The 25,955-nt window shown below is 43.6% G+C and overlaps 1 protein-coding gene across 4 annotated transcripts in view; it reads right to left on the bottom strand.

Annotated features, from left to right (window-relative positions):
* Dip2c (disco interacting protein 2 homolog C) overlaps positions 1 to 25,955 on the bottom strand; it is a 309,177-nt gene that overhangs the window by 94,525 nt on the left and 188,697 nt on the right. For all 4 annotated transcript variants that reach the window (XM_069990590.1, XM_069990591.1, XM_069990592.1 and 1 more), the window contains 3 exons: positions 17,596 to 17,706; positions 6,697 to 6,822; positions 3,322 to 3,531 (listed from right to left, as the gene is read on the bottom strand). In XM_069990590.1, the coding sequence (XP_069846691.1) occupies positions 3,322 to 3,531; positions 6,697 to 6,822; positions 17,596 to 17,706 (447 nt within the window). The remainder of the gene's footprint in view (positions 1 to 3,321; positions 3,532 to 6,696; positions 6,823 to 17,595; positions 17,707 to 25,955) is intronic.

Raw genomic sequence — 25,955 nt, 5'->3', positions numbered from 1 at the left:
TGTTGTTGGTCATGGGGCTTGAACTCCGGGCCTGGGCGCTGTCCTCAGCTCTTCAGCTCAAGGTGAGCACTCTACCACCACTTGAGCCACAACACCACTTTTGGTTTTCTGGTATTTAATTGGAGATAAGAGCCTCACGAACTTTCCTGCCCTGGCTGGCTTTGAACTGCAATCCTCAGATCTCAGCCTCCTGAGTAGCTAGGATTACAGGCGTGAGCCACCAGTGCCAGGCTACCTCAGCTTTTTACTCATAGCTGTCACTCTACCTCTTGAGCCATGCCTGAGCATCAACCCAATTAATAAATGGGCTAATGAGCTAAAAAGAGTCTTCTCAGAATGTCCAATAAACATATGAAGTGACATCTCTGGCCATAAAGGAAATGAAAGTAAAAACAACCTTGAGATTCTACCTCAGCCCATTATGATAATGGCCATTATCAAGAAAATAAACAATAAATAACAGATGCTGGCAAGGATTTAGCCAAAAGGAACCCTATTACACCATGGGTGGTAATGTAAACTTATTTAACCATTCTGGAAAGCAGCGTAGAGGTTCCTCAATTCCAGCAATTCCACTCCTGGGCATTTCAAAGATGACAAACCAAGGACACAACCATGTCCTTTGCAGCACTATTCACCAAAGCCAAGGTATGGAATCAGCCCAGCTGCCCCCTCAACGGGTGAATAGATCAAGAAAATGTGGTGGATACACACAATGCAATTTTACTCATCCACTAGAAAGAATGATATTTATCCTTTGTAAAGATACAGAAATACCTGGAAAATTTTATGTTACGTGAACTAAATCTGGACTAAAATGACAAAAGTAGCATGCTTTCCTTCGTTTGGTGGTACGCAAGGGTATGCAAACAAATGTACTAACTGAAATATAGTAGATTCAAGGGAGAGATCACAGTGTTATTCCTTAGAAGAGCAACGTTCAACAAAACAACCACCACCAGGAAACATGTACTTAAAAGGGGTGGAGTCAAGGAGTAGGAGAGGAGAAGGGGAGGGATGCAGTTAGGAATCCAATGTACATCCTACAAAGTGGTGGGGGCAGGGAGGGGCTGGAAGGGACAGATGAGAATGCAGAAAAGGGTGACACTGATCAAGACCCACCGTATTCACAAACCGCTTCATTCAATGGCAACTTCTCTGTACAACTACTTAGGGATAATAACAATAAATAAATGATCTTCTTTAAACAACAACAACGAGAGAGCGAGGGCCTGGATGGGGCCCATGGATTATCCATCAGTGCTGCAGGAGGCGAGTGGGGTGCCAGGCTGGGCTGTCTGCAGTGGACAGGCAGGAGCAGCCCTCACCAGAGGCACCGCAAGCTGAGCAGAAGAAAAAGGAAAGGAGAAAAAAAATCCAGAGAGGAATTTATCATCCCAAGCTAAACCTGCCTGGAAGAGGTCCCTACTTAATGAAATTTGTGGAATAAAACTAGGTGCACTTGAGATTTCGCTTTAGCAACAAAGGTGAAGAATGGCCCACTTTGGAGGAGACCGCATGGTCCTGGATGCCCTGGCTTTCCTCGCTTTCCTCCTTTGTGTACAAGGTGTCTCTGCAGTCCCCAGGTGGAGTGTCTTGCTGGGCTCAGCAAACATACCTGGGGAGGGGGCGATGGTAATTCTGCCCAGGGCTCACAAACACAACTCAGAGGTTGCTTTGCTATGAGCTCTTTCAAACACTCCAGCTCACACAAAACCCTGACCTCAACAAAACGTGAAATGCTCTCAACTTTGACTTTTTTGCTTTTTTTGTTTGGTCACAGGAATAAAGTATTTTAGTTCTCATCAGATTTAATTATTTTGTCACTGCTTCCATGGGACTTGAACTCTGGGCCTGGGCACTGTCCTTGTGCTCTTCAGCTCAAGGCTAGCGCTCTACCACTTGAGCCACAGTGCCACTTCCGGTTTTCTGGTGGTTTATTAGAGGTAAGAGTTTCACAGACTTTCCTACCGGGGCTGGTTTTGAACCATGATCCTCAGATTTCAGCCTCTTAAAGTAGCTAGGATTACAGGCGTGAGCCACCACTTAAAAAAAAAAATCATACTTAAAAAAAAAAAAGAAAAATCTAACAGATATTCTAGGAACTTATTTTTGTGCCAAATGAGAAATTACTGAAATGTCACACACCAGGACTTATATTTAGGTTACATCGAGCCTTGATGTACATGACTAATGCAACCTTTTATAGTTTGGATAAATTTAATTTTCCATGCTACAATTTCCCTTAGTATTCCAACTGTAAACTCACAAAGGGAAAACTGGATGCGGTGGTTAATTTGTTCAAAAATACACATCCCTCCTCACATGCTTCTGAGCATCTCTTTAAAGCTGAACAAAAGGGGAGAAGGCAAATGCTTCCAAAAAGAAGAGGTCGTATCTTACCCCTGTGCTTGGCTGAGAAAATCAGGTAACATCAGATAAAGCTGATAGAGACTCGGTTCTGACATGTGTGCAGTAAAAGAAATTTCACTGTCTAAAAATATTTGATAGTAATTTATTTCTGTACAATGTTTAATTTATTGTTATTTCAAACAGAGGTTACTAGAGCTCACAGGCTGGTATATATTTTCCTGAAAATGTGTGAAACTGAAATTTAGTACTTCCACAGTTACCCAAAATACTTTAAAAAAATGACATACCTACTTTCACCCATAGTTCATGACCACCCTCCCAGACAAAACATTCCTACCCTTTTCCTGTAATAATTCTCATTTTATCTATCGCCTTCTCTACATTCAAATAGCAGGGCAATGCTACCAACCTTGTGTTGCTTCTAACTCAGAAGATCTCCCTTATAATCAAATCTACACACAAAATCGTATGATATGCCTAAGAAATTGGAACAGAATTTGCAGAAAACAAATGCAGAAAACAGCATTAGACAGCAGAGATTGAGCCCCTGTCACCCAGCTTCCTAAAACAATTCCCAGGGTAACAACAACTCTATTTTAGAATCCTGTCTTATTTATTGGCACCATTAAAACTTCTGGAGGGGCATATTTTAGTATAAGTGAGATTAAAAAAAAATGTGAGCAGACAGGGCTCCAAGCTTCTCCTGTGAATACAAATGCACTCCTTCAAGGACAGAAAGCTCCTGAAATTCCAGCGCTGGGAGGAGCCAGAGTTCCAGAAAACAGTAAAATCAAAACACCTCAGGCATCACAGGGGTCCTGTCCTTTGTCTGTCCAACATATTCTGCAGTCAGAACATGAACAAAACGAGCCCTCAATGTTTGCTGAGACCACAATGGGAGCAGATACCTAGAACTGTGTAACACCCCCCCTCCCCCAACACACTCACCTATGTGCGTCTGGGCCATGACATCTGCCAGCCTGTGCGCCGCCCCACTGCCCCCGCTCTGTGTGGAAGAGGAGGAGGTGGTGGAGGTGGTGGAGCCGTGGATGGCCTGGCTGATCCAGTGCTCCATGTTGATGCTGCCTTGGCTGGAGGTGGGGGTTCCCTGGGAATCGCCCTGCACAGAGCCTTCATCTTCAGAACCAGAAGAAGTGTCTGTGTAGAAGAAGGAGTTACTCATGAAAGCCCCATCTCAACCCCTCCATGCACTGCCCACCCAGACTCGCCTCCTGTCACAACTACTCATAATCATCGGACTGTGTCAAGCACTCTTGAAACAGTAGACCACTTTTCAGATAATGTTATCTTTTTTCTCCCTACTATGCTGACTTTTATGTACAATAATGCCTTAAATATGCTGTAAAAAGTTTTGCCATTGGGGCTGGGAAGGTGGCTCAGTGGTAGAGTGCTTGCCTTGCATGCCTGAGGCCCTGGGTTCGATTCCTCAGCACCACATAAGCAAAAAGAAAAAAACTGGAAGTGGCGCTATGGCTCAAGTGGTAGAGCGCTAGCCTTGAGCTGAAGCGCTGAGGGACAGCGCCGAGGCCCTGAGTTCAGGCCCCAAGACAAGACCAAAAAAAAAAAAAACAAAACTTTTGCCATTAAAATACTGGGCAGAGACATTCAACAATTTCCTGAATACAGTACAACAGGCAGGGCAGGGGGAGCCAATGTTTTCTTTGCATATATCTACTGAATGAGGACAGGGAGCACTTTCTAAGAGACAGGTGTATATCTTGTTTTCACATATCAAGGTATGACTGCTTGTAGTCCTTGGTAGTCCTGAAATGCTTCTCTGAGTCACAATGTATTTTTAGGCTTAGTGTGAACACCTTCCCCCCACTCCCCCAGCCTACTTAAAGACTGTGTTACTATAAGAATGATAAACAGTGAATTCGATTAAAACATATTCTATGCGTGTAGGGGAATACCATGAACTTCTTTGCACAATTAACATCACTAATAAAAATTTCAAAAATAAAAAAATAGATTGAGTTTCTGATAAAGAAATTGTATCAAAAGAAGCACATTAAACCCTTTATGTGCAACTTCAAAAAAAAAAAGAAGAAAAAGTGCACAGCCCTACTTCCTTGCATTCTTGGGGTCTCTGGCTTTTCATTTGGGGCATACCACAAGCTTCTAGAACACTACATTTTTGTTGAAACTAACTCTCTTATAATATTCATTTGTTATACAAGGTATTTTCACCTTCCATCTTTGAAAGTTGGACAATTTGGGCCAAAAACCACACTTGGGTTTCCTTTTCATTGAAATTAGTGGAAATACTTTCACTGACTAGAGTTAGCAAGTTTTAAGAATGAGTTTTTAACGGGTCTGTTTATTTGAACTTCAGGGTAAGGACACTTAGGGTCCTACCTACAAGTGAATTAGGCGAGATGTCAAGATGGAAGATGCGAAGCTCTGAAACATTTAAATGGGAAGAATAATAATAACTAATCGGAGGACAAAGAACTATTGAAAATACAATAATAATTATGAATAATATCCAGCCAGGTATGGTGATAACCAGTCATGTCCGTAGAGAAGATAAACTTCAGAAATCTTCTCTGAAGGGCAGTGGAGATGAGCGCTGTTCTCACAACTGCTTCCAGCAACCAAGGAAAATGGATGAGAGATAATTTAGCTGTGAGTTTGCTCAAACACAGTCACAAATACATAGGCTACTGCTAAGCATAACTAGCTTGTGTCAAAGAGTGTCTGTGGGCCGGGCGCTGGTGGCTCACACCTGTAGTCCTAGCTACTCAGGAGGCTGAGATCTGAGGATCGAGGTTCAAAGCCAGCCCGGGCAGGAGAGACCGTGAGACTCCTATCTCCAATAAATCACCAGAAAACCGGAAGTGGCGCTGTAGCTCAAGTGGTAGAGCGCTCGCCTTGAGCTGAAGAGCTGAAGGACAGCGCCCAGGCCCAGAGTTCAAGCCCCACGGCCGACCGAAAAAAAAAAAAAAAAAAAAAGAGTGTCTGTGGTTTGAGGTTCCCATATTGCAAGCTAGGTCCCCAATCAACAAACACTGGGAGGTGGGGTGTACTACCAGAAGTGGGGTATACACCCTCAGAAGGAACAACAGCAGTTCCCACAGGACCCCACCCAATTCCTTAAGAAGCAAGTTGTCAGAAAGGGAACAAGCCTCTGTCCACTCACCTCTGCCTTCCTGCTCTCGCTATCTCCCTCCCTCCCATCAAGCTGTGGCCTGCCCAGCATGCAACCAGGCCTCACCAGAGCCATGCACAGGCAAGAGCCACATTCTTCCTTTGTTTTCTGAATGGCCTCCACCTTTGTACTTGCTAGGAAGGTACTCTACTGTTTGAGCTATGTTCCCGGCCCCCTTTGCTTTATAGTGTCTTGAGATTTTTGCCCAGATCAGTCTTGGATTTGACCTCCTACTGAGGTTTCCAGCTTAGCTGGGATGATGTATATGCACCAACAAGCACAGCTTTTATAATAGAATTTCACTAACACTGTCCCTGGGCTGGACTTGAACTGCCATCCTCCCGATTTCTGCCCCCCTCCCCAGGTAGCCATGTTTACATATGTGAATCACCATAACTGTTACACCATGGTCTTGAACCTCTAAACCTGTGAGCTAAGAAAATTTCTCTTCTTCATAAAATACCCAGGAACAAGTATTTTATTACAGAGTAAATGGCCACAGAATATGGTAACAGAAATATAAAGACTCTTCCTTTCAGTCATTTAGATTAGGGGTTGGTAGATCAGTCGAGAGAATCAGGTCTACTATTTGGCTGTGTAGTTATTGGTATACAACCATTCGCATGGCCATGGCTGTTTTTCTTGCCATGACAGATCTAAGGAAATGTGACTGGCACCTGACCTGCAGAAGCAGGCTCGGCGTTTCCCAGGTACCCCTTCCTCTGACCCAGAAACTGCCTTAATTATCCAGTGCACTTGATTTCTTCAACAACACAGTGTATTTACATTATAAAGACTTTGAGATGTACCTGTCCAAGTAAGAGAAAAGTTCAACTTTAGTTATATGGGCACAAACTCTTTTCTGTATGAAAAACTAAACTTTATATAAGACTATTCTATTTGAGTCTTCATGGGTAATATAAAAATGCCTGTTTGTATAGGTTCATATGTAATAGCATATATAATGTGTTCATTTCCCAGTATAGTTTAACTTCTTTAAACTTGTGGGACTTGTGGGTTTGTTCATAAAAACCTAGGTTGTCGCACTCTTCTTTGCAAAGCTGAAGAGACGGTGTACAAGGAGCTGGTAACTGGTCACTTCTAGGGCACACTGGCCATGTGCACGCAGCTGAAGCTGTGGCATTTCTCACCTGGAGGCGTGTAGGCATCCATGGAGGTCTGCACAACCAGGGACCTGCGTTTGGAAGGCATAGGTACGGCCATCTTCCTTTCTTTGTGTTTCGCAAGTGCTGCCTGCACGGCTTCCGTATGAACATCTAGAACCACAAAGGAATCCGATTACTCCAGCATCCAGTCAAGACCCCAAAGCACCGGCCTCTCTCCTCCTTGTCCCTAAGGCAGAGCTCACCGAAGCCCACAGAAAAATGGTGGGGAAGCAGGGAAAGAAGTTTGTCCTGCCAGCTTGAAAGCCTGGAAAACCATTAAAATTCATGCATAGACTTTTAATTATTAATTTTATTAATCACAGAATCTGCACAATCAAATCCTGGCTGTAAGTGGCTCTGTGACTTCTCTTTCTATAGGGCAAATAGATATAGATCTTTGAACATCTCTTAAGAGGTCATACATTTAAGCCTTATTATCACAGGTCAATGAGTATGCATCATAGCTCACTAGCAATGGCCAAGTTTACCCTTGGTGATGGCTCAGTAATGACCTAGACTGAATCACTGTCAACTCATTGTATCAGTTCCACACCTATTTATTGATTACCAACTTCTTTGTCTTACCTGTGTTGGGGATGGAGCCCAGGTACTTGGGCATTCTAGGGAAGCACTCCACTACTGAGCTACAGCCTAGTAGAAACGTGTACGTGGGAAGGAAGCATGCTGAGGGCTGGGACTACAGTAATGATAAGTCAGACACACTGTGTTCCATGCAGGACATGTATGAACAGAGAAGAAACAGACAACAGGCCATCAAACGATGGAGAATGAAAAGATGAGACGGAGATGTGCTGAATTGTGATCGGGGGAAGAACCCTTTTAATGTGAAATGTGAAGGAACAAATGAATGGCCACTGGCTGCCAGTACGATAATGTCCAGGACCCAGGGAAAAGCAAATCCCAAAGCCCTGTAGTGTAAGAGAATGGGGTGGGCCAGGTGCGGAGAGACTAGAGGCCAGAGGAAGAGGGAAGAAGGTGTTATGGGCAAGAATGACTTGGATACCATTGTAAGTAAGGAGGGGTTCATGCAGGGGAAGGACACAGTCCAATTTGTTGCGTGAGATCCTTCTGGAATATGTGAAGAAAACCTTGTTAGAAGATCAGTGAGAAGTCAGAGTACAACAGTCTCTGTGGGACTCTGAATAGCTCAGTAGAGCTGCTCTGATCATCATGCCCATTTCATGAACTTGCCAGTGCTGATGGGCGGCGCTGTGCGTATCTCAACTCCACAGGTGTACTCACCCCAGGGCCCTGGCCACCCCACGCCCTCACCCTTTCATACAAGCAACACCTTTATGAACTCGCCACGAATGTCACTCCAGTCCTGTAACAAGGACTCAGTTTCCATTTCAGAACAGGGTTCAGCCAACACGGGGCACGGGCGGAGACCACGGCTGCTTCAGAGCCAAGCACTTGTGAGAGACCACAATTACCAGAAAGCTTCAAATATCTACCATCTGGCCCTTTACAGGAAACAGTTGGAGACCCACTTGAAGGCAATATTAAACGCCATGGACAATTAACTTACGACATTGTTTTATCTCGTTTAGCTTTCGTGTGCTTTTTCTCCTCAACTAGACTTGGAGCAATTTAAGACAAATAGCCGGTTTTCTGCTCTCTTTCTGAAGTTCTTAGATCAAAATCCAATAGTTCACTGACATGGATTCATGGCCTCTAACTGAAGGGCTAATCAAGTCAATGAGAAAATACATTAATTTTCCATAAACCAAACACTTTCAGCTCTGTATACCCTTCTTTTAAAATTTTTTGGATAAAATTTCAAATTTTCAGAAAATCTGTAGGACAGAGAATCTGAACTTGACACCGATGCAGGTTTATCAGTGAGTCACATTTTACCCTGGTGCTGCTTTCTCTCCCCTTCTTCCCTCCTCTCTCCATTTCTTTTCTGAACCAGATGAAAATAAATTGTAGAGAGCATACTGAAACATTTCAATATGTTTCCTGGAAACAAGGTTATTTTCTTATATAACAAATTATCTTCAAAATTTGGAAATTTAAATATGGTCTACTAGTGCCTAGTACAAAGAATGCACTCCAACAGCGACCATTATGGTAAGAACATCTATTATCATTATTTTATCTTCCTAATCTAAGGTCAGACCCAGGGCAATGGATTGCATTTACTTCTCCGATTATCTTTGCTCTTCTTGAATCTGGAAGCATCTTAGGTTTATCTTCTAGAAACTGTTAGGAAATGTTAATAAATTACAGGCCAGTCACTAGATAGCTCATCCTTCAATCTGGGGATTCTGTTGCTTCCGTGTAATTGAAGTTCAGATTATACATGTCTCTGTCCTCTGTGAGTCATGGTAAGTTTGATCTCTTGGGAAAAGTGTGTCTATCAAACTCTTCCAGAAACAAGATGCTGCTTTCTCATTGCAATTAAGAAGTAACTTGGGAGGACACATTGGATACTTCACTATAGAGTCAATGACTTCTCTACCTCCTTGTACAAAGGTAAGACGTGACTGAAGCAATTCAAAAGTACTACAACTTAAAAGAAATATTCACATTTTTCTCTGCTGAGAAAATTTGATTTAGGTGCTGCTCTTGTCAAGAAGCTTGTGAATTTATGTATTATATATATATATATATATATATATATATATATATAAAATAAATCACAGTGCTTTTTTACTCATAAATTCTTTTAAAAGATCCCTCAGAAGTAAACATTTACAGAGCTAAGGGTTTATGTGGTTTACCCCCAGGCTAAGGAAGAAGAAAGCCAAACTGTTTTCGTGAAATACAAGAGTTTTATAACTGGAACACTTGAGAATACTCCATCCCTGAGAGATTGTATTATCTCAAGGCAGGAGTGAAACTGACCTTGGGACAGTTAACGGGACCTGGAAAGGGGCTGGCATGACATTGAATGGATATTCTGATCAAGTGAAACACTGGAGGTTATTTAGTTGATCCATGTTCTAGAAACTTGAAATCCTCCACATTGTATTTAGAGTACATCTAACTTCTCGTCCAGTCTTCAGTCAGATAAAAATCCTAGTTTTTCCACAAAAGTTCATCATTTCAATACAAAGAAAGCCATTTAAACCACTGTGTATTTTCACATAAAAGTAAAAGGTATTTTAAAAATTGTTAGCTCCATGTCTGTCTACTATTCTGAAACAGAAGAAACAGTCAAGGACTATTTGAAGCCATGAAGAGACGAGGGAGGTGCTACGGGCTGCTAGTCAGAATGAAAAGAGACTCAGCGAGCCTGCCCTGTGGGACCCGGGACGGGAAACGGGAGAATCACGAGAATCAAAGATGATTGCGGTCGTTATGATGATGTCAGATCACTGTCAGATCACTGACCGCATAGCGAGATTATGTAAGACATTAGCTAATGAAGTAACTCAACTTAAATGACTTTAAAGCAATATAAACATAAAACAATGGCAAATCAATGTTTGGAAATAGGTATAAATAGCCCCCTGACGAGTCTATATCAGAATCAGACTTGAAAATAACAACAGGATATCCCATCTCTCAATTCTTCTCTAGGTTCTGATCCTTAAGACAGCACACTAGTTCAACTAAAAACAACAACAAAAGGCAAAGATTAACTTCTCTAGACCTACAAATGATGAGTAAGAATGCCAGAGTCAGTATTTATACCTCCTTGGGTGAAGGTGAGGCAGTGTTAAGTAATCCCAGTCTAACTTTAAATACTCAAGCCAAACAGGAATGTTAGGACTTCCATATCTTCAAACAGTGGATATATGAGATGACCAATCTCTGGGTAAAGATGGTTTGGAATACAACAATCAGCAAGGGAGAAGAGAGCCATCCCATGTCACAGAGTGGCTCTCCCATCTCCTCCACCTTTTCCTCTCTTCCGTTCTCCTCAGCCAAGTTAGATGTGCATTTAACTTCCAACAACACCGCTGCTGATCAAGTATTTGAGACAATGAGCTCAGAAGGTAGCATGTCCTATGACAAGAAGAAAGTCAAATATTGTATGGGGTGGGGAAGAGAAGGATCAGATCTGACCACAGGACATAGGGGAACAAGGCGATGTCTACTTCTTGTAAGTACCAACACCAGAAGGTCTCCAGCTAAGAGAAGCTCCTGGCCAGTCTAAGTGCAGAGAGGCACAGAGAGGCACTAACGGATAAACATGGAAGGCCAGGAAAAGGAAAGGTAGCCAAAAATATAAAGAAACAATGGTTAGCTCAAAACTCTGATCAATCCCGTAAGAGCTCATGAGATTAAAACTTTAAAGAAAATACGGTACATGGTAAAGAGGTTGCTGCAAAACAAATCTTCCCTTTATTTCCATAAAAGAGTCTGTGAAACTGAGCAGCTGTGATGCATCAGAAATCCATTAACGCACTTGATTAAGTGTCCTACAAAATCTTAATTACAAATATTCTCGATACAGTTTTTATCTAGCCCCATGATTTGGGAGCTAGAGGAGAAGCTCTGACAGGGAGATAATGAGAAATAGAGACCTCCAGTTTGTATGGAGGTATTGAGCAGTATAATGTGGGGGGGGGCAGGGGGAGCGCTGACACACATGCAAATATCACCATCTCTTTTTAATGAGAGACCATGATGTCCACAGGACAGTAACAGGACTCTGACGATCAAATGAGACACATGGGCCACATCAAGAATCATAGTACATCCAACAGTAATGGCTAAAAAGGTAAAACGCATAACGAGAAGAAACAATCTGGGCAAAACGTGTACAGTGATGCTTCAGCCTAGGAAATACCTAGAGACGTGAGCTTACAACTTCATGTAAAAACAAACGATTTGTTCAAGATCTCAAAGCAGTGAAGATCTGACTGAGAAGTGCTGAATTAGAAAAGAAGGGACTCCAGCAGGCTCAGCAAGGGTGTGGTAAAAAGGTACAGATTTCAGGCTTTAGACGCTTGGGTAGAAAAGTAATAGACTCCCAGACTTTAGGAAACAAAGATGAAAAGAAAAACTTCACACATTTCTTCCTTGAGGATGCTCTAGGTGGAGCTGTGGGAAGTCACAGCACCAAAAGTCCATGTATCAGCTGGGGTGGAGAGTGAGTGGATTTACAAACCAGCCCCCACAGTGATTACATCAAGAAGAGATTCTGCAGAGCATGAAGACAAACTAGGAATGGCTACCTAAAATGCTTGTGCCATAGTATTAAGCTTCTAATAAACTCTTGCCAAGAGAGACAATAGATCCTTTCTCTCCAGTGCTGTATGACATGCTAAGTAACTTACTCTCATTTTCGGTACTGGTTGAGATTCTCCCCAAGAAATAAATGTCTCTTCACACAACTTGTATAATGCTATAAATATAAGATGTTCTCAAGAGTGTTCATTACCAATATTGATGTACTTATTCAGTGCTGTATGAAGTTGATCTTAAATCCTTTCTCCACAGATGAATGCTCTTGGGCTATTAGTAAGGTCCAAAGTGGATAAACCAGGAGCTGCGGCAGCAGACGAGAAGACAGACAAGAAGGATGGGCTGTGTGTCACCAGATGGGTACTATCTGTTTAGTGCCTCTTCATCTCAAATTCACCCCTCTGTTAGGTTCTCTGGCAGCAGTTGGATGTGAGCCGTCAGTTTGTTCAGCTGTTTGTGGAGGACAGCAGAGGCCTTTCACCAGCAGCGGCTCCACCTCTCACTCCTGTGGTCCCCAGGACGATTCTAGGCTTCTCTACCTATAGCCCCACGGGCAGTCTACATTTACAACTCCCCACGACCCCCTGCCCCACCTCTGGGTTCCGTGGGGGCACCTGGGGTGAGACATCCCTGCCCCTAGAGGGCAGCACGTTCTCCAAAGAACATCACTACCCAAGGTTGCATAAGCTTGGGATTTGTGCCTTCTCACAAGTTTGCCCTCTGACAGCTGACTATCTAATTGCCCTCTTCCTTTCTAATTTCAACACGTCTAGGTCACACATGTTTTGCTCTATTCTAGTTTTGCTTTGAGAATATATTAATAATATCACTCGATGTCCCAGATAAATCATTTTTGTTCACATGAACTTGTCAAGTCCCATCTTAGCTACTTCAGAGGCCGAAACATCACTGGACACCTTTTGGTGTTTGTGGGCAGTGATACTTAGTGGATTAATGGTTTTGATGTCAGAATCCTGGCTATGTTAACACAGTGTAAAAACTTTAAGCCACTAGGCTTCCCATTCATCGTTCAGAAAGTGGGATCGCAACCAGAGTAGCTGGAAGAACTGCATGAGACACAATGCACACACCAGTCACTACCTGTCGATTGTATGTTGGTCACTCGCGGACAGTGGTATGCATGAATACTGGGACGTGTGGGTCTGAACAAAACCATCCCAGTCACCTACAGCCTTGGCCCTTTCTCAGAGGTCAGTCTCCCACCCCTAACCAATCACTAAGTTGAGGTTCTTTCTCTTCCCAAGACTCCCAAATTTGGCCCACCCATGTCAAAAGCCTCAATTAGGTCTTAGAGTATTAAATAGAAAAGTCATTTTCCTTGTGGACTTTTTTTGTTCATTTTGAGACCGGGCCTTGCTATATAACCCAGCTTGGTCTGCCCAAGCCTCCTAAGTGATGGGGGTACAGGCATGCATCACCATGCCTGGCTTTCCTTTTAGCATTTTAAAATGACTACAACTTGCTTCAATCAGGAAGAAACTAGTATCTTGAAATATCATGAGAAATGAGATGTTTTGGAGGATGAAGTTATAAAAAAAATTTGAACATCTATGGCCTCTTAAGGAGGGGCATAATATAAAATATAAATATAATATAAAACTCCCCTCTACATTTGGGGAGGTAGCTATTGTTAGTATTTTAGACTATTGCATATACCTATGGTTTCAAATTGTGAGGAAAAAAAATGAATGGTTTCCCCCTTTGTTTCTCTCTTCTGAAGTATGAAATCAGTCCATTTCTGACAGCTCCTGCTATCCTCAGAGTTTGTAACACGACACAGATCTTAACACATGTATGGGCAGGGGAACAGGTGCCCAACCTCAAAGAAAAGAGTGCATTGGCAAAACAGCATTTTAGAGAGGTGAAGAACAGAAGTTCTAGAGACAGATGTCAGGGGCTCAAACCCCCAGTCCTCTTCTGTGTGGCAAGTTACTTAGCCTATTGAGACTCAGGATCCTTAGGTGTGAATTAAGAATGAGAAGACCTGTCCTGAAGTTGAGTTCATACATTCAGGCACTGAGAGCAGACCCTGGTGAGTGGTCATGTAAAGACACTGGACTTGTTAGATCTTAATAAGATGATACATATTATAAACATAAGCTAGACCTCAAAGGATGACATCTACTCCTTCACCTTACGTTTCTCTATGATTTACCTCTTTCATTAGCATGACACATTTATTACAATTAATAAGGCCACATTCATACAGAATTAAATAAGGCTGATACTATGCATTGTGGTTCGATGTTAGGGCACTTTCAGTGGTTCAGATAAGTACATAACGGCATGTGCTCACCAGTGCAGTACCATAAAGAATAAGTTCACTGTCCCTCAAATCTTCCATGGTTTCTCATAATACTTCCTGGCTTTGTCCCCAAATGCACCAAATACTGATCTTCTCAAGGTCTACACAGTTTTGCCTTTTCTAGAATGTCAGAGATGGGTCATACTATATGCAGACTTTTCACATTTGCTTCTTTCACTTAGTATGCATTTAAAGTTTCCTCCCTATCTTTTCACGGCTTGATGGCTCATTTCTTCTTACCATCATTATTCCACTGCCTGGATGTGGGACAATTTACTCATTCACCCATTAAAGGACATCTTGGTTGCTTCCAATTTTAGCAATTAAGCAGGCTGCTTGGAACACCTATGGGTTTTCTCCTCTGGGTAGAACCTCAGAGCAGGACTAATAGTTCATGAGGTAAGTGCTTGTTTAGCTTTATAAGAAGCTGCCAATGTGTCTTTTGAGCACTAGAGAACTCTGCATTCTTACCCCACTGAGGAAGAGTCCCTGATGTTCCATATCCTTCCTAGCATTCTGTCTTGTCACTGTTTTGGATGTTAATCCTTCTAAGAGTATCTTGTCATATTAACTCACATCTTCCTGATGATCTATGATGCCACGCATCTTTTCCTGTACTTATTTGCCATTTCTTTATCTTCTAAGGAGGGGTATCTGTTCAGAACTTTTGTCTATTTTTTTATAACTTAGCCATTTTCTTAGAGGAGGACTGCTTTGTTTTGTTGCTTTGCAATATGAAGGATTGAACCCAGATCTTGCATGGACTAAGGTCTTTCCTGCTTGAGTCAAGCCCCCAGCCCTTACCTGGAATTCTTAAGCGATCTTTTTCTATTTGGGATATCAGTGTGCGGTCAGAGCCACGTTTTACAAAGGTATGCAATCTGACCTAGTGTTTGTCTTCTGTTCTCATTTGCTGTCTTTCTCAGAGCACTGGTTTCTGTTTAATGAAGTTCAGTTGACCAGTTTTCACTTTCATGGCTTTATACTTTCGGTGCATGCAGCAGCCATGTGTCAATGGAGAAGGGGCGGTGCATGTGTGTCCAGGCTGGCCTCTAACCTCAGTATCCCCATCTCAGCATAGGATGACAGGCATAAGGCACCAGCAGCCAGTTCTTACCTAGCTGTAATTGAGCATTTTATATGATCTCAATTTTTTATGATCATTTTACAAGAAATTAGCCTATCAATTACACTTCATTTAAAAAATCTGTTTTGAGTGGTTGTCCTGGAGCTGGCAATATACATCTATAAGTAAACTAAGTCAACTTATAACTGGACTCTTTTAACTTGGAAGAGTAGAAAAATGGAATCACATCAACCAAAGGACTCTCCTCCCAGATAATCACCACGCCACCTTGGCTTTCTTCATAGGCGGTGTTGGTCATAGAAAGGTTTCAAAACTAAAATAGTATGCCTGGAATAACTGCGTCCTTACTCTACCTGAGGTGGGACTGTGAGGAACGCCTATGTAAGTTTTCACATATAGCAAGTGAAGATCTGAGGCAAATGCCATCTTCGACCTTCCTACCAGAACCTTGATTCTCTAAAAGCATTCAATCTGGTGTAGAAATAGTGGCAACGAGATGTGCAGCACTTAGATTATCTTCGTGTCCACCCCTGTTATAGAGCAGTTACTAGGGTTTAAACTCAGGCTCTTGTACTTGCTAGTCAAACGGCTTGCTACTTGAGCCACGCACTCAGACATTTGTGCTTTTTTAGTCATTTTTCAGAGGGCTTCCCACTTTGCTCAGGCCATTCTTGAACCACAATATGCCTGACTACACTTCCTGAGGAAGCAGGTTTACATACCACATCACCTGGCTTATTTGTGAAGATAGATGTCAGTATACTAACTTTTTTCAGGCTGGCCTCCAACCTGGGATCCTGCAGATCTCTGCCTCCAGAGTAGCTGGGATTACACACTTGAACTCAGTCTTCAGGTCCAATTGCTATTACAAGTTGGGTATCCCTTACATACAATACATGGGACTAGAGGTCAAGTTTCGCATTCTCAATTCATCAGAATTCAGAATAGTTATACAATGAGATATCTTGGCAATATAACTCAAGTCTAAATAAGAAATTCATTTATGTTTCAGATCCACTTCATAAACATAACGGAAAGGAGCTGTATGCAGTATTCTGAGTGCACCTGTGCTTTGCTGGGCCCATCACACGAGGTCAGGTGTGGAATTTTCCAATGGTGGTGTCACGCTGGCGCGCAGGACGTTTCAGGTCTCAGAACATTTCTGACTTTGCATCAGTTCTCATCTTCTAAACATTTCAGTCTCACTGGTAATGACGTCCACTTCCTAAATATTTATCAGTCCGAGGCATTTGGAGTCTGTCAGCTTCCTCTGCATCTGGTCTGTGCTCTCCATGGTACTGAAGCAAGCCTCCATCCTCTACTCGCTCACAGGACACCTGCGATCTCCAGGCCTGTATCTACACCCCCAAGCCTCATTTCTTGCCTTTCCACAAATGAGTTATGTTTATTTTCTTCTTTCACAAAATAGAAGCCAGGCCTTTGAGGTGTTGGACATACATGAATGAGCAAATCATTGGCCCCTAACTTTTATGAGCCGTATATTATCTCTGTTAGAAATCACATAACCTCCCTCAACTTCATTTCTTCCCCTCTAAACACAAAGGAAAAAACACTTGGCTACTTTCTAGACATGTCTGTGCACATACACAGATAGAATAGGAGCACGGCACTGGAAGCATTTAAAACCCATACATTGCCTCACTCTCCTATTTATTTGCATGGGGCCTCTGACACCTGCACAGGTCAGCTGGGCTCTCCATATGCGCTGGGCATTAATATAGCTATGGAAACCACAGGTGCAAGTGGGGGACCAAACGCTTCCTTCCTTCCTTTCCTTCTCACCCACTTTCCTGGGCACTGAAGGCTCCCTGAGAGGTGGAGGATCACTTGTAAGGCAGGGATAGGCTTCTCCTTCAGAGCCCATCCGATCCTTGATGCCCCAGAGCTGTTCTTCTCCCTGACCTTCTAGAAGGGCCAGGAAGCCAGATAGAGCAATCACAGAGTACAGAGTGGGTGGCTTGGCATATGAGCCTCTATTGAACACTATTCATAAGACTCTGGGCCTATGCCTAACCTCTGGTACAGGCTGGTGAGTCTATCTTTCTTTGCCTCACTGTTCTCTTCTACTGCATGTACCTATTTCAATCCTGCCTGTGAGAAGCACTTTGAAAAATATAAAGCATAGATACATGTCTTAATTGAGGCTAGTATCACAAGTAGTCTATCTATATATACACTAAAGTTTGAGTTCCAATAATAAAAAAAAGTCCTTACCTATGTCAAGAAGAGGGGAGGGAAGAGGGGAGGAATGGGGAGAGGAAGGTAGGGGAGCCCACATTTTGCTTACCTGACCGGTAGCGCTCATCGCGAGACCCTGAGGACCGCCGGCGGTGGTAGCGAGAGGCGGAGGAAGGGGTGGCAGGTGCCCGGCGTTCCTGAGGCAAGGCTTGGTCCACCCCTGGATTTAAAAGAAAACACAGGAGGTGGAGATGTGGCTGAGTGGGTAAAGCACTAGCAGCGCCTCGGCTGGGGTGTGGAAGGCCCCTCCCACTAGCGGTGGAGGCTTCCAGGAACACCTGCACGTGCTCCCTCCTATCACAACATCAACATCACGGGATGAGCGGCAGGGCCCAAGATGTAGAATCAAGGTGAACGGAGAGGTGATGCACTCCTGAGAAATTTAATATTTAACATCATATTTAGTATAAATCTTTTAGGCTATTTTGGCAACCTAATTCAGGTAAGTAGGAAGTCACCTGTATGCAACTAACCCTTCTGGTTTATTCAATCCAAATCACTCTCTCCCTGGAAATCACTCCCGTCCATGCAAAATAGTTTAACCAAGTATATAGTCAGGTACAGTTTTATGAATTACTAAAAGTATTATCTTAGCCAAATGAAAATTATTCAGCAATACTGGTCAAACAGATTACCTAGATTTGCCAAGAAAATCACAGCATCTATTTCACTGAGACAATGAAGTGGGGCAAAGAACAGTCTAGATACAAATCAAGTGCTACAGGAAGGATCTAATCACTGTGGTTCAGAAATAAAAGAAATTACTTTTACTAAGTATTAGCAATCAACTGCTGCTTCTTCAGAAAAGAACCAGTAGTCATTGAAAAGAAACCAGACATTTAAAAATTAACAATAGAAATGTGAATCCCTGGTTTTCAGTACTGTATACTCCTCTGGATTGATTATTCCTCTTTCCCCGGTGACTTCTGTACAGCTTCTGACAGCATGTCTGCAGTCCCACATTAGGCAGACCAGCTGTGCTTCTCATTTAAAACTAGATCTCTTCCAGTTATTCCCTATCAACCATCTTTCAAGAATATACTTTATCCATACTAGATCCCCCATTTACGAAATCAAAGCATCTGGAGTGTAAAGCAGTAGATACCGTGATCACTCTCACACTCACGGATGTGGACCGCCAGGCCCATGCCAGAGGACCAGGTTCAGACAACACAAGCACTTCCCCTTCGCACCACAGGGGCTCCACTATCACCAGGGCCGGGATTCTGGGCAGATGGAGAAGTCTACAGGGGGCAGGGGAGGGGGAAGCAGGTGATAGGCACCTTTCCATCTTGTACCCTTTCATAATTCAGAAATTAACACTTCTCTTCCTTTTTATTATCATGGCAGTTGGCGTACGTACTGCTAGTCCTTTCAAAGTACCCCAACACAACTAAAACAGCCTTTCTTTCCCACGTTTTGTTCCTCTTGTCAAAGAAGGTGGTTATGTTTTAGTCCAGTTTCTGCTCTCGGGAGATCTAAAGTCAGATCAAGAGCCTCACATAGAAACTGTGGTCAAAGTAGTTACAGAGAAGGAAAGTGTTCCAAGGAAAACAGGGTGACTGTCCCCCTAACAGTTACTGCCACTCAGGCAAAAATACAACAAGGCCAAAAACCAGACACCCTCTCTCTCAGATATTTTATAGGCCATTAGCCACATGGTCTGTGTTCTAAAAAACACAAGAGAGCACACAGCACAAGAGAGAGGTCCTACCCTGGAGTCACAGCCACGGGATCCAATCCTGCTGCCTGGGAATATTCTCTAACTTTCCAGCACTCCCCTGCCCATCTCTAGACAGGAATGACAACTGCCTGTAGTACTGGTGTAAGTACTTCATTATCATAACATTCAATTTTCTAACATAACAACTATGGGCAAGGGGCTGTTGTCGCTGCCATTTGATGAGGGAGTGAAGGCAGGGCAGGATTTGAATTCAGGCAGTCTGTGCTATTCTTCAGTTGCATTTAAACATTCTTCTTACTCAAACTGCCTTTTTACTTGGGACAGAAGTCACTTCCAGAAATTCCTACACACCTGTCCAGAACTCGATGTGCTCTGGATGAGCCCAGCCCTTGATCTCCAGAGGGAAAGCCCCAGAGCTGAGCCCCACTCAGGACTGTATTCCAGGAGCCTTCAAAAGCCCAATAATAGTGCTTGCAATATGAACAAATAGGGTGGTATCTTGGTGATCCCTTTTATAATTTTTTTTGCTTATTGGACAGCATTTTTTATATTTTTTATAAACAACATGGAAACCATATGTTTATTCAACATCGTTTTTATATATTTTATAAACAAGGTGGAAACCACTACAATTTGAGGTTGCTGCTCAGGAATGAAACGTGGAGCCTCTCAAGCTGCTGGGGTCCCATCTAACACAGAGGTAGATTCAATCAGATCCTCACTAGAGAGACAGATCACGTAAGATCCAATAAGAGTTGATGTCTGTCTTGCTCTCTACAGGGCCAGTACAGCCCCCTGGCCCACAAATGGACTCTGGAAATACTCTGGAATCAATGAGTAATTTTCCTAAGGATCCCACAGGGGCTTGGCCACCTCAATTTAAATAACAACGATGTCAGTCAGTAAGATTATTTTGCCCCTCAACTGGGAATGGGCACCAAAAGAGATGAGCCAAGAGAGCTTAGCTCCTCCCCGAGTGCCCACACACCTGACTCTTCCAGGTTCCTGCACCTGGTCAACAAACAAACGCATTACGCTCTGAAGCCTCAGATCGCCTGTGCCTCCCCCTCCACTCCAGGTGTCCTCCCAAGGGTAGTGAAGCCAGGCCTGGTCCCACCTGGGCTCCTGCCCACAGACCCGAGCTCCTCTCCCTGCCCACAGAGGCCTTCCCCACCCAGGCCAGGCAGGACTCCGCAATTTCACTTCTCTTTACTGTGCTGATGACAGAAGACAGCTGCCAACCCCTCTGAGCAGATGCCACCTCCAGCCTCGGCCACCCTCCTTTCCAGCTGTGTCTTCTGAGACCAAACAACACAGTGTCCAGTCCCAAGCTTCAGCCCTGCCCCTCTACTGTTCTCATTTCTATCTGCCAGGTGTGCAAACGTCTTTAAGACCAAAGGGAGAGAAAGTAGAGAAGCCCTTTATGTCAGGACTTTTGCCAATTATTTTCTAGCATATGATTAAAAAGGATTCCCCAAAGAAAATTCCTAATAATACTTCTGACACCTAAACAATCCATCACTTCATGTTAGTAAGTAAATGCATTTGAGTATTTCATCGATACTATGGTAAAACACACACCAAACAGCACAACAGTCTTCAAGTTTGCTGTAGGCATAAGACACACAAGAGCCAGCCAGCCATTCTCTCTAACAGAATGCATCAGAGGTCAGATGAAGACTGAGCAGTTCATACATCAAATGTGGATCATCAGAGAAATAAACTGAAAAATACTGGTTTCTGATATTTTTTTGCAGGGGGGCAGGGACAGCACTACAGGCTGAACTCAAGTGTCTTGAGCTGGCAAGTGCTCTACCACTTAAGTCATTCCTCCAAACCCTTTTTGCTATAGTTTAATTTTCAGAGGAGGCATTGCACTTTTGCTGGGGCCATCCTCAGATCATTATCTTCCTCACCTCCCACTCCCACATATCTTGGATTACAGACAGACCTTAGCTGAACAAAGATTCTAAAGGAACTCACATGGGATATGTGGAAGGAGACTTAACATATGGATGGACTGAAGAGGTGGTGACCTTGATCCCAACTGTGGTATTATTTCCACTAATTGCATAACTCAGGCAAGTGAATTTGCCTCTAAGCCACAGATCCCCTGGTTTGGTGGTAAACAAGGACATCTACTAGGTGAGTGACAGTTCCCTGGGCGTGCACTGGGATCCATTTCTCCAGGCTTCTTGCTGGCACTGAGGATGAGCCACTGAGCCATGGAGCATGCCCAGGGCCCTGTGGAAATTACTACAGGCTGGCAGGCATGCAAAACTTGCCTGATACTCTTTGTGAGGCTCCTGGGATTTTCCATAGCTCAAAACTATTTTTTTAAAAAGTGTCTGAATAGAGTCCTATTCTCTTCCAGCACCTAATTATACCCTGTGGTTTACACAGCAGCACTTATTTCTACAATGAATTCAATCAAAGACTTTGCCAGAGAGTAAACAGTGCTTGTATGTACAGATAAGAAACATACGACGTTCATTTTGCATCGACTTGGATGAGAACCTCACAAACACAAGCCTGGAATTCCCTCCCAGCCCTGTGAATCTCGTAGTTATATTACCAGCATTGTTATTTCTGTCTATCTGTCTGTCTCTATTTTTACAGACATAAGTGTCGGCTCTAAAGGTGCTTAATAGTGATATTCCTATGATAAATTTTAATTTGATTAGGAACTCACCAACTATGAAAATGCAGATCCAGAATTTGAGATAATTTGACATTTACATCTAATTCCATCAGCTGAGTGTTGGCTTGTGTGTGGCTATGGTAGCAAGGTTTAAGACAGGTGTGGAGGTGCAGTCCTATAACCTCAGCCCTCAAGAGAATGAGGTGAGAGCATGGCCTTCCTTTTGGTGGACATCCTCAACCAACCACACAAACAGTGAGCTTTGCTATGTTCCCTTTGCCGTTGGTATCTCTGACAAAGAACCGAGTTCACTAAATCACACACACACACACACACACACACACACACACATACACACACACACACACACACACACACACACACACACACACACACACGAACAGGAAAGTCATCTGATCAAATCAACACTGTGGGGGAAGAACGTTTCTAGGCAATCAATACCCCATTCAGTGGCATGGCAGAGAAGAGCACAGCTGTGTTACCTGGTACACAGCTGGGCTGTGCTCTGTGGTCAGAGGTTCACAGCCTCCCTCGGTTCACGCCGAAGGAACTCATGCCATGTTACTAACAGGCAAAAACTAACCTCATACTCATTCTCTCCTCCTCTCAGATTCAACTTTGCTACTTCCCTCCTCGTCTTAAGATTTAACCTTGCACCTCAGCCTCCTGTACCACGGGCACAGGGAACAGCACAGCTTCTCAGCTGAGGAGACTCACCTGGCACACACCTATGTGTCCCTTGGCCCAGGCTAGGAAGAGGTCATGCATGCCAGCTGGTGTGGCTTCTATACGGAGGATGTGGAACTGTTGGGTAGAATGAAAATTGTGGTGCCGTGTGCCCCTGCCGCAGGAATCCCAGTGACGTCAACTTGAAGAATCAGAGCAGAGCCACAACTGACTCAAGCAAGCTGGTCAGCCAGCTTTGCTGTCTAGGCAAATCAACAAACAGCACTTGGCTCAGGGTCACATCCTCAACTGTAAATGTTTTCATTTTGTATGTGCCCAAAACACAGAATTCACCAATACTAAACTCTTGACAAGTCTAGGCAACTTGCTTTTCACAATCTGGGAGGGAAATCTGCATGTGGTTTTCAAATAAAGCTGTCTCCACACTGGCCACTGAAGAGGCCATGGTGACAGAATTCATGTAACAACTGCCTGCGTCTCAGTCAGAGCACCAAACATGGGGGCTTTACACACTGAATTCCAAAACTATACAGAATTCACCTCATTGGAATTAGCCAAGTATGCTAAGGTCCCAAATTACATTATTTTTGACACTTCCCTCATTGGCAAGCACATTTGTATGTTACCAACTGCCACTTAAGAGTTCATCCAGATTAGAAATACAGAAAGGCCATCACAGGTAAGACAGGCCTGCAGCCATAGGCTGGAGGCAGCCCACAAACCTGAGCACTGAGCACTTTGACAGTGGCGTATCTGGCCCAGTTCTCCTGCTGTCTTGGCACAAGGAAACACTGAGCTGCCTGCCGGATGGGGCTCAGTGGATGCAGGGGTGGGAGGGAGAACTCAAGGGTCAGGAAAAGCCAGCTGCTGCCTCCATCTGCCTCCATCTGCACTCACCTGTGGGCAGGCACAGCTTCCTGTGCACCAAGGACAAGAGAACTTCAGGCTGTCTATAGCTCTTGCTGGGGGGGACGGGGGAGGGCGCACTTCCACCTACAGCGATAGGAAGTGGTGCAGAGGCGGGACTTCCTGAAGACCAGCACCTAGGGCTGTGCTAACTCAGGGACCAGAAAAGAAATCCTGAAGAAGTGGCATTTAAGCTGAGCATTGAACCAAACCTGGCACAGACAAAAGGCACAGCATGCTCAGGATTCCTAATGTAAGAAACAGCACAGACGCCTAGGGAGCTGAGGACAGCCAGCAGGGTGGCAGGGGAAGACCAGACAGGGCAGTGTGTCTACCTCTACTGTACACAGAGCCATCTATAATCTCCAGGGAGAGGAAATGGGAATTCATGTATTCTCTCGAACCACAGACATTGTGTCCAGACATCGTAGGGTGCAGAAAGGAAAGAAGACAGACATGCTAACTGGCTCACACAAGCTAAGTTAATCAAATCTCTGAAAGGCCTTCATCACTGTGAATCCTTGGTCCTTATAAATGAACAGGGATCTGCCTGGCTACTGAAGCAAAAGCAGGCTGAGTGTGGAGTATCAGTCCTGTGCTGAGAAGCATTTCCTGGCCAGACACGCAGTAAGTGACACCTAGCCAGCATCTAAAGGAAAGCAGGACTATATTTGGGCAAGACAAGTTCTACTATTCATAGTAACACTGAAATTTCACTACTTTCCATCACCATGTTGCATGCCCTAAAAGCAGAAGAGATGCATTACACAAGCTGATAGTCGTATCACGACATCCCAGATGAGTGCTAGAGAGTGGATTCTATTTTTACAAGTTTAACCGGGTTTGGAGATTTTAAGGAAAAAAGAAAAAAAAAAAACATTGTCAAAAGAAATACTATGTGGTCTAAAAGGCAAAACAAAACAATAAAAAGAAAAACAAATAAACTACAAGAGGACAAATGCTACATGAGTAAGTTCCCGCGAGTACTTACTCTTGGAAAATAATTGTCACCTAAATTCTCTGATTTACCCCCACCACCCCCATTAGTTCTCATCTGGACTGAGCTGGGTAGGGCATTGAACACACACTCAGCAAAGACAACCTGCCTTTCCAGCATGCACCTCACCACAGCTCTCCAAGAGCCTTTCTCCTCCTTAGGTAGCCGAGACCACACTGCATGCACAGCATTCCAGGAAGAGACTGCATTTCCAGTTTGGGGGGCTAATCATTCTAATTTCATTCAAACTTTAGTCATATGTCTTAAGCAACATCTTACAAATATTTCTAGAATACTTTCTGGAGAAATCTCGATATTTTCTTCGGTAAACCAAAGTAATATAAGCCAGATGTGGTTGCTGCTGTCTATAATCCTATCTACTCAGGAGATGAAGATCAAGGTTTGAGGCCAGCCTGAGTGAAATGTTAGTAAAACCCAATTTCAACAACAAAGTGGGGCAGGGCATCTTAGCTATGTCAAGAGACCACAAGTAGGAAATCTGAGGCTTGCCCTGGGCAGAAATGAAATCCTATCTGAAGAAAAACCTAAAGCCAAAAGGTCTGGAGACCTGGCTTCCAGTGATTGCCTAGCAAGAACAAGGCCTGAAGTTCAACTTACAATACTGAAAATAAAATAAAAGATGCTCCAAACACAATCTCCGTATAGGAAACTGTATAGTACACTATTCTAAAAAAAAAAATGTGTCTTTCAAACAGATCCTAGAATTAATCCATAGATAGAAACAGGAAAGAATCTTCTGCTTTAAAAATGACTGTTTTATTTACTCCTTCCTACAGAACAAAGTGCTAAATGGTTATGGATTCTCCGCCCAACAACAGCTTCTGAGCCAGTGAGTGAGTGATAAACACTGCAAAGCAGCTGGGACCGACTCACTATCCTAAGTGATGGGACTGGCCTGGAATCATGGCCAGGCTAAGCTGGCCTGTGGTGTGGAACAGAGCTCAGCAAACCCACACTCCTGAGGAAGTTCTATTGTTACATATTTCAATCCAAAATTCAAAACAAAACAGACCTCACAAGTAACATGCGACTCTATCACTGATTCTTCAACCCTCTATCTGTTCCTTAAAATGTTGTGGTAACCATCAGAATGGTCACTGGGGGATAAGAGACAGCCAAAGCTGAGAGACAGCTGGGGTGTCTGTCCACTTCTGAGATTCCTGGGTGGGATGGGGTGTCTGTCCACTTCTGAGATTCCTGGGTGGGAGCCACAGACCACCAGCTGCATAAGTGAGCTACAGACCCCAATGACCACTTGCAAGACCCAAGTTCAGCTCCCACCCCCTCCCACTCTCCATCCCATCTCCTCTACATAATCACACCTACGGTCTTACACATGCAGACAGCCATACCCCCAGTCTTATTATTTGTCCGTGATTTTAAAACAGTGCATTTGATTTGAGAAAGAACCCTGAACACGAACCCCAAAACCCAATCTACAAATGCTTATTT

The sequence above is a fragment of the Dipodomys merriami genome, unplaced genomic scaffold (genome assembly GCF_024711535.1).
Source record: "Dipodomys merriami isolate MVZ:Mamm:240054 unplaced genomic scaffold, mDipMer1.0.p SCAF_4, whole genome shotgun sequence".
NCBI classification, from domain to species: domain Eukaryota; kingdom Metazoa; phylum Chordata; class Mammalia; order Rodentia; family Heteromyidae; genus Dipodomys; species Dipodomys merriami.
This window is presented reverse-complemented; position numbering and strand designations above follow the sequence as displayed.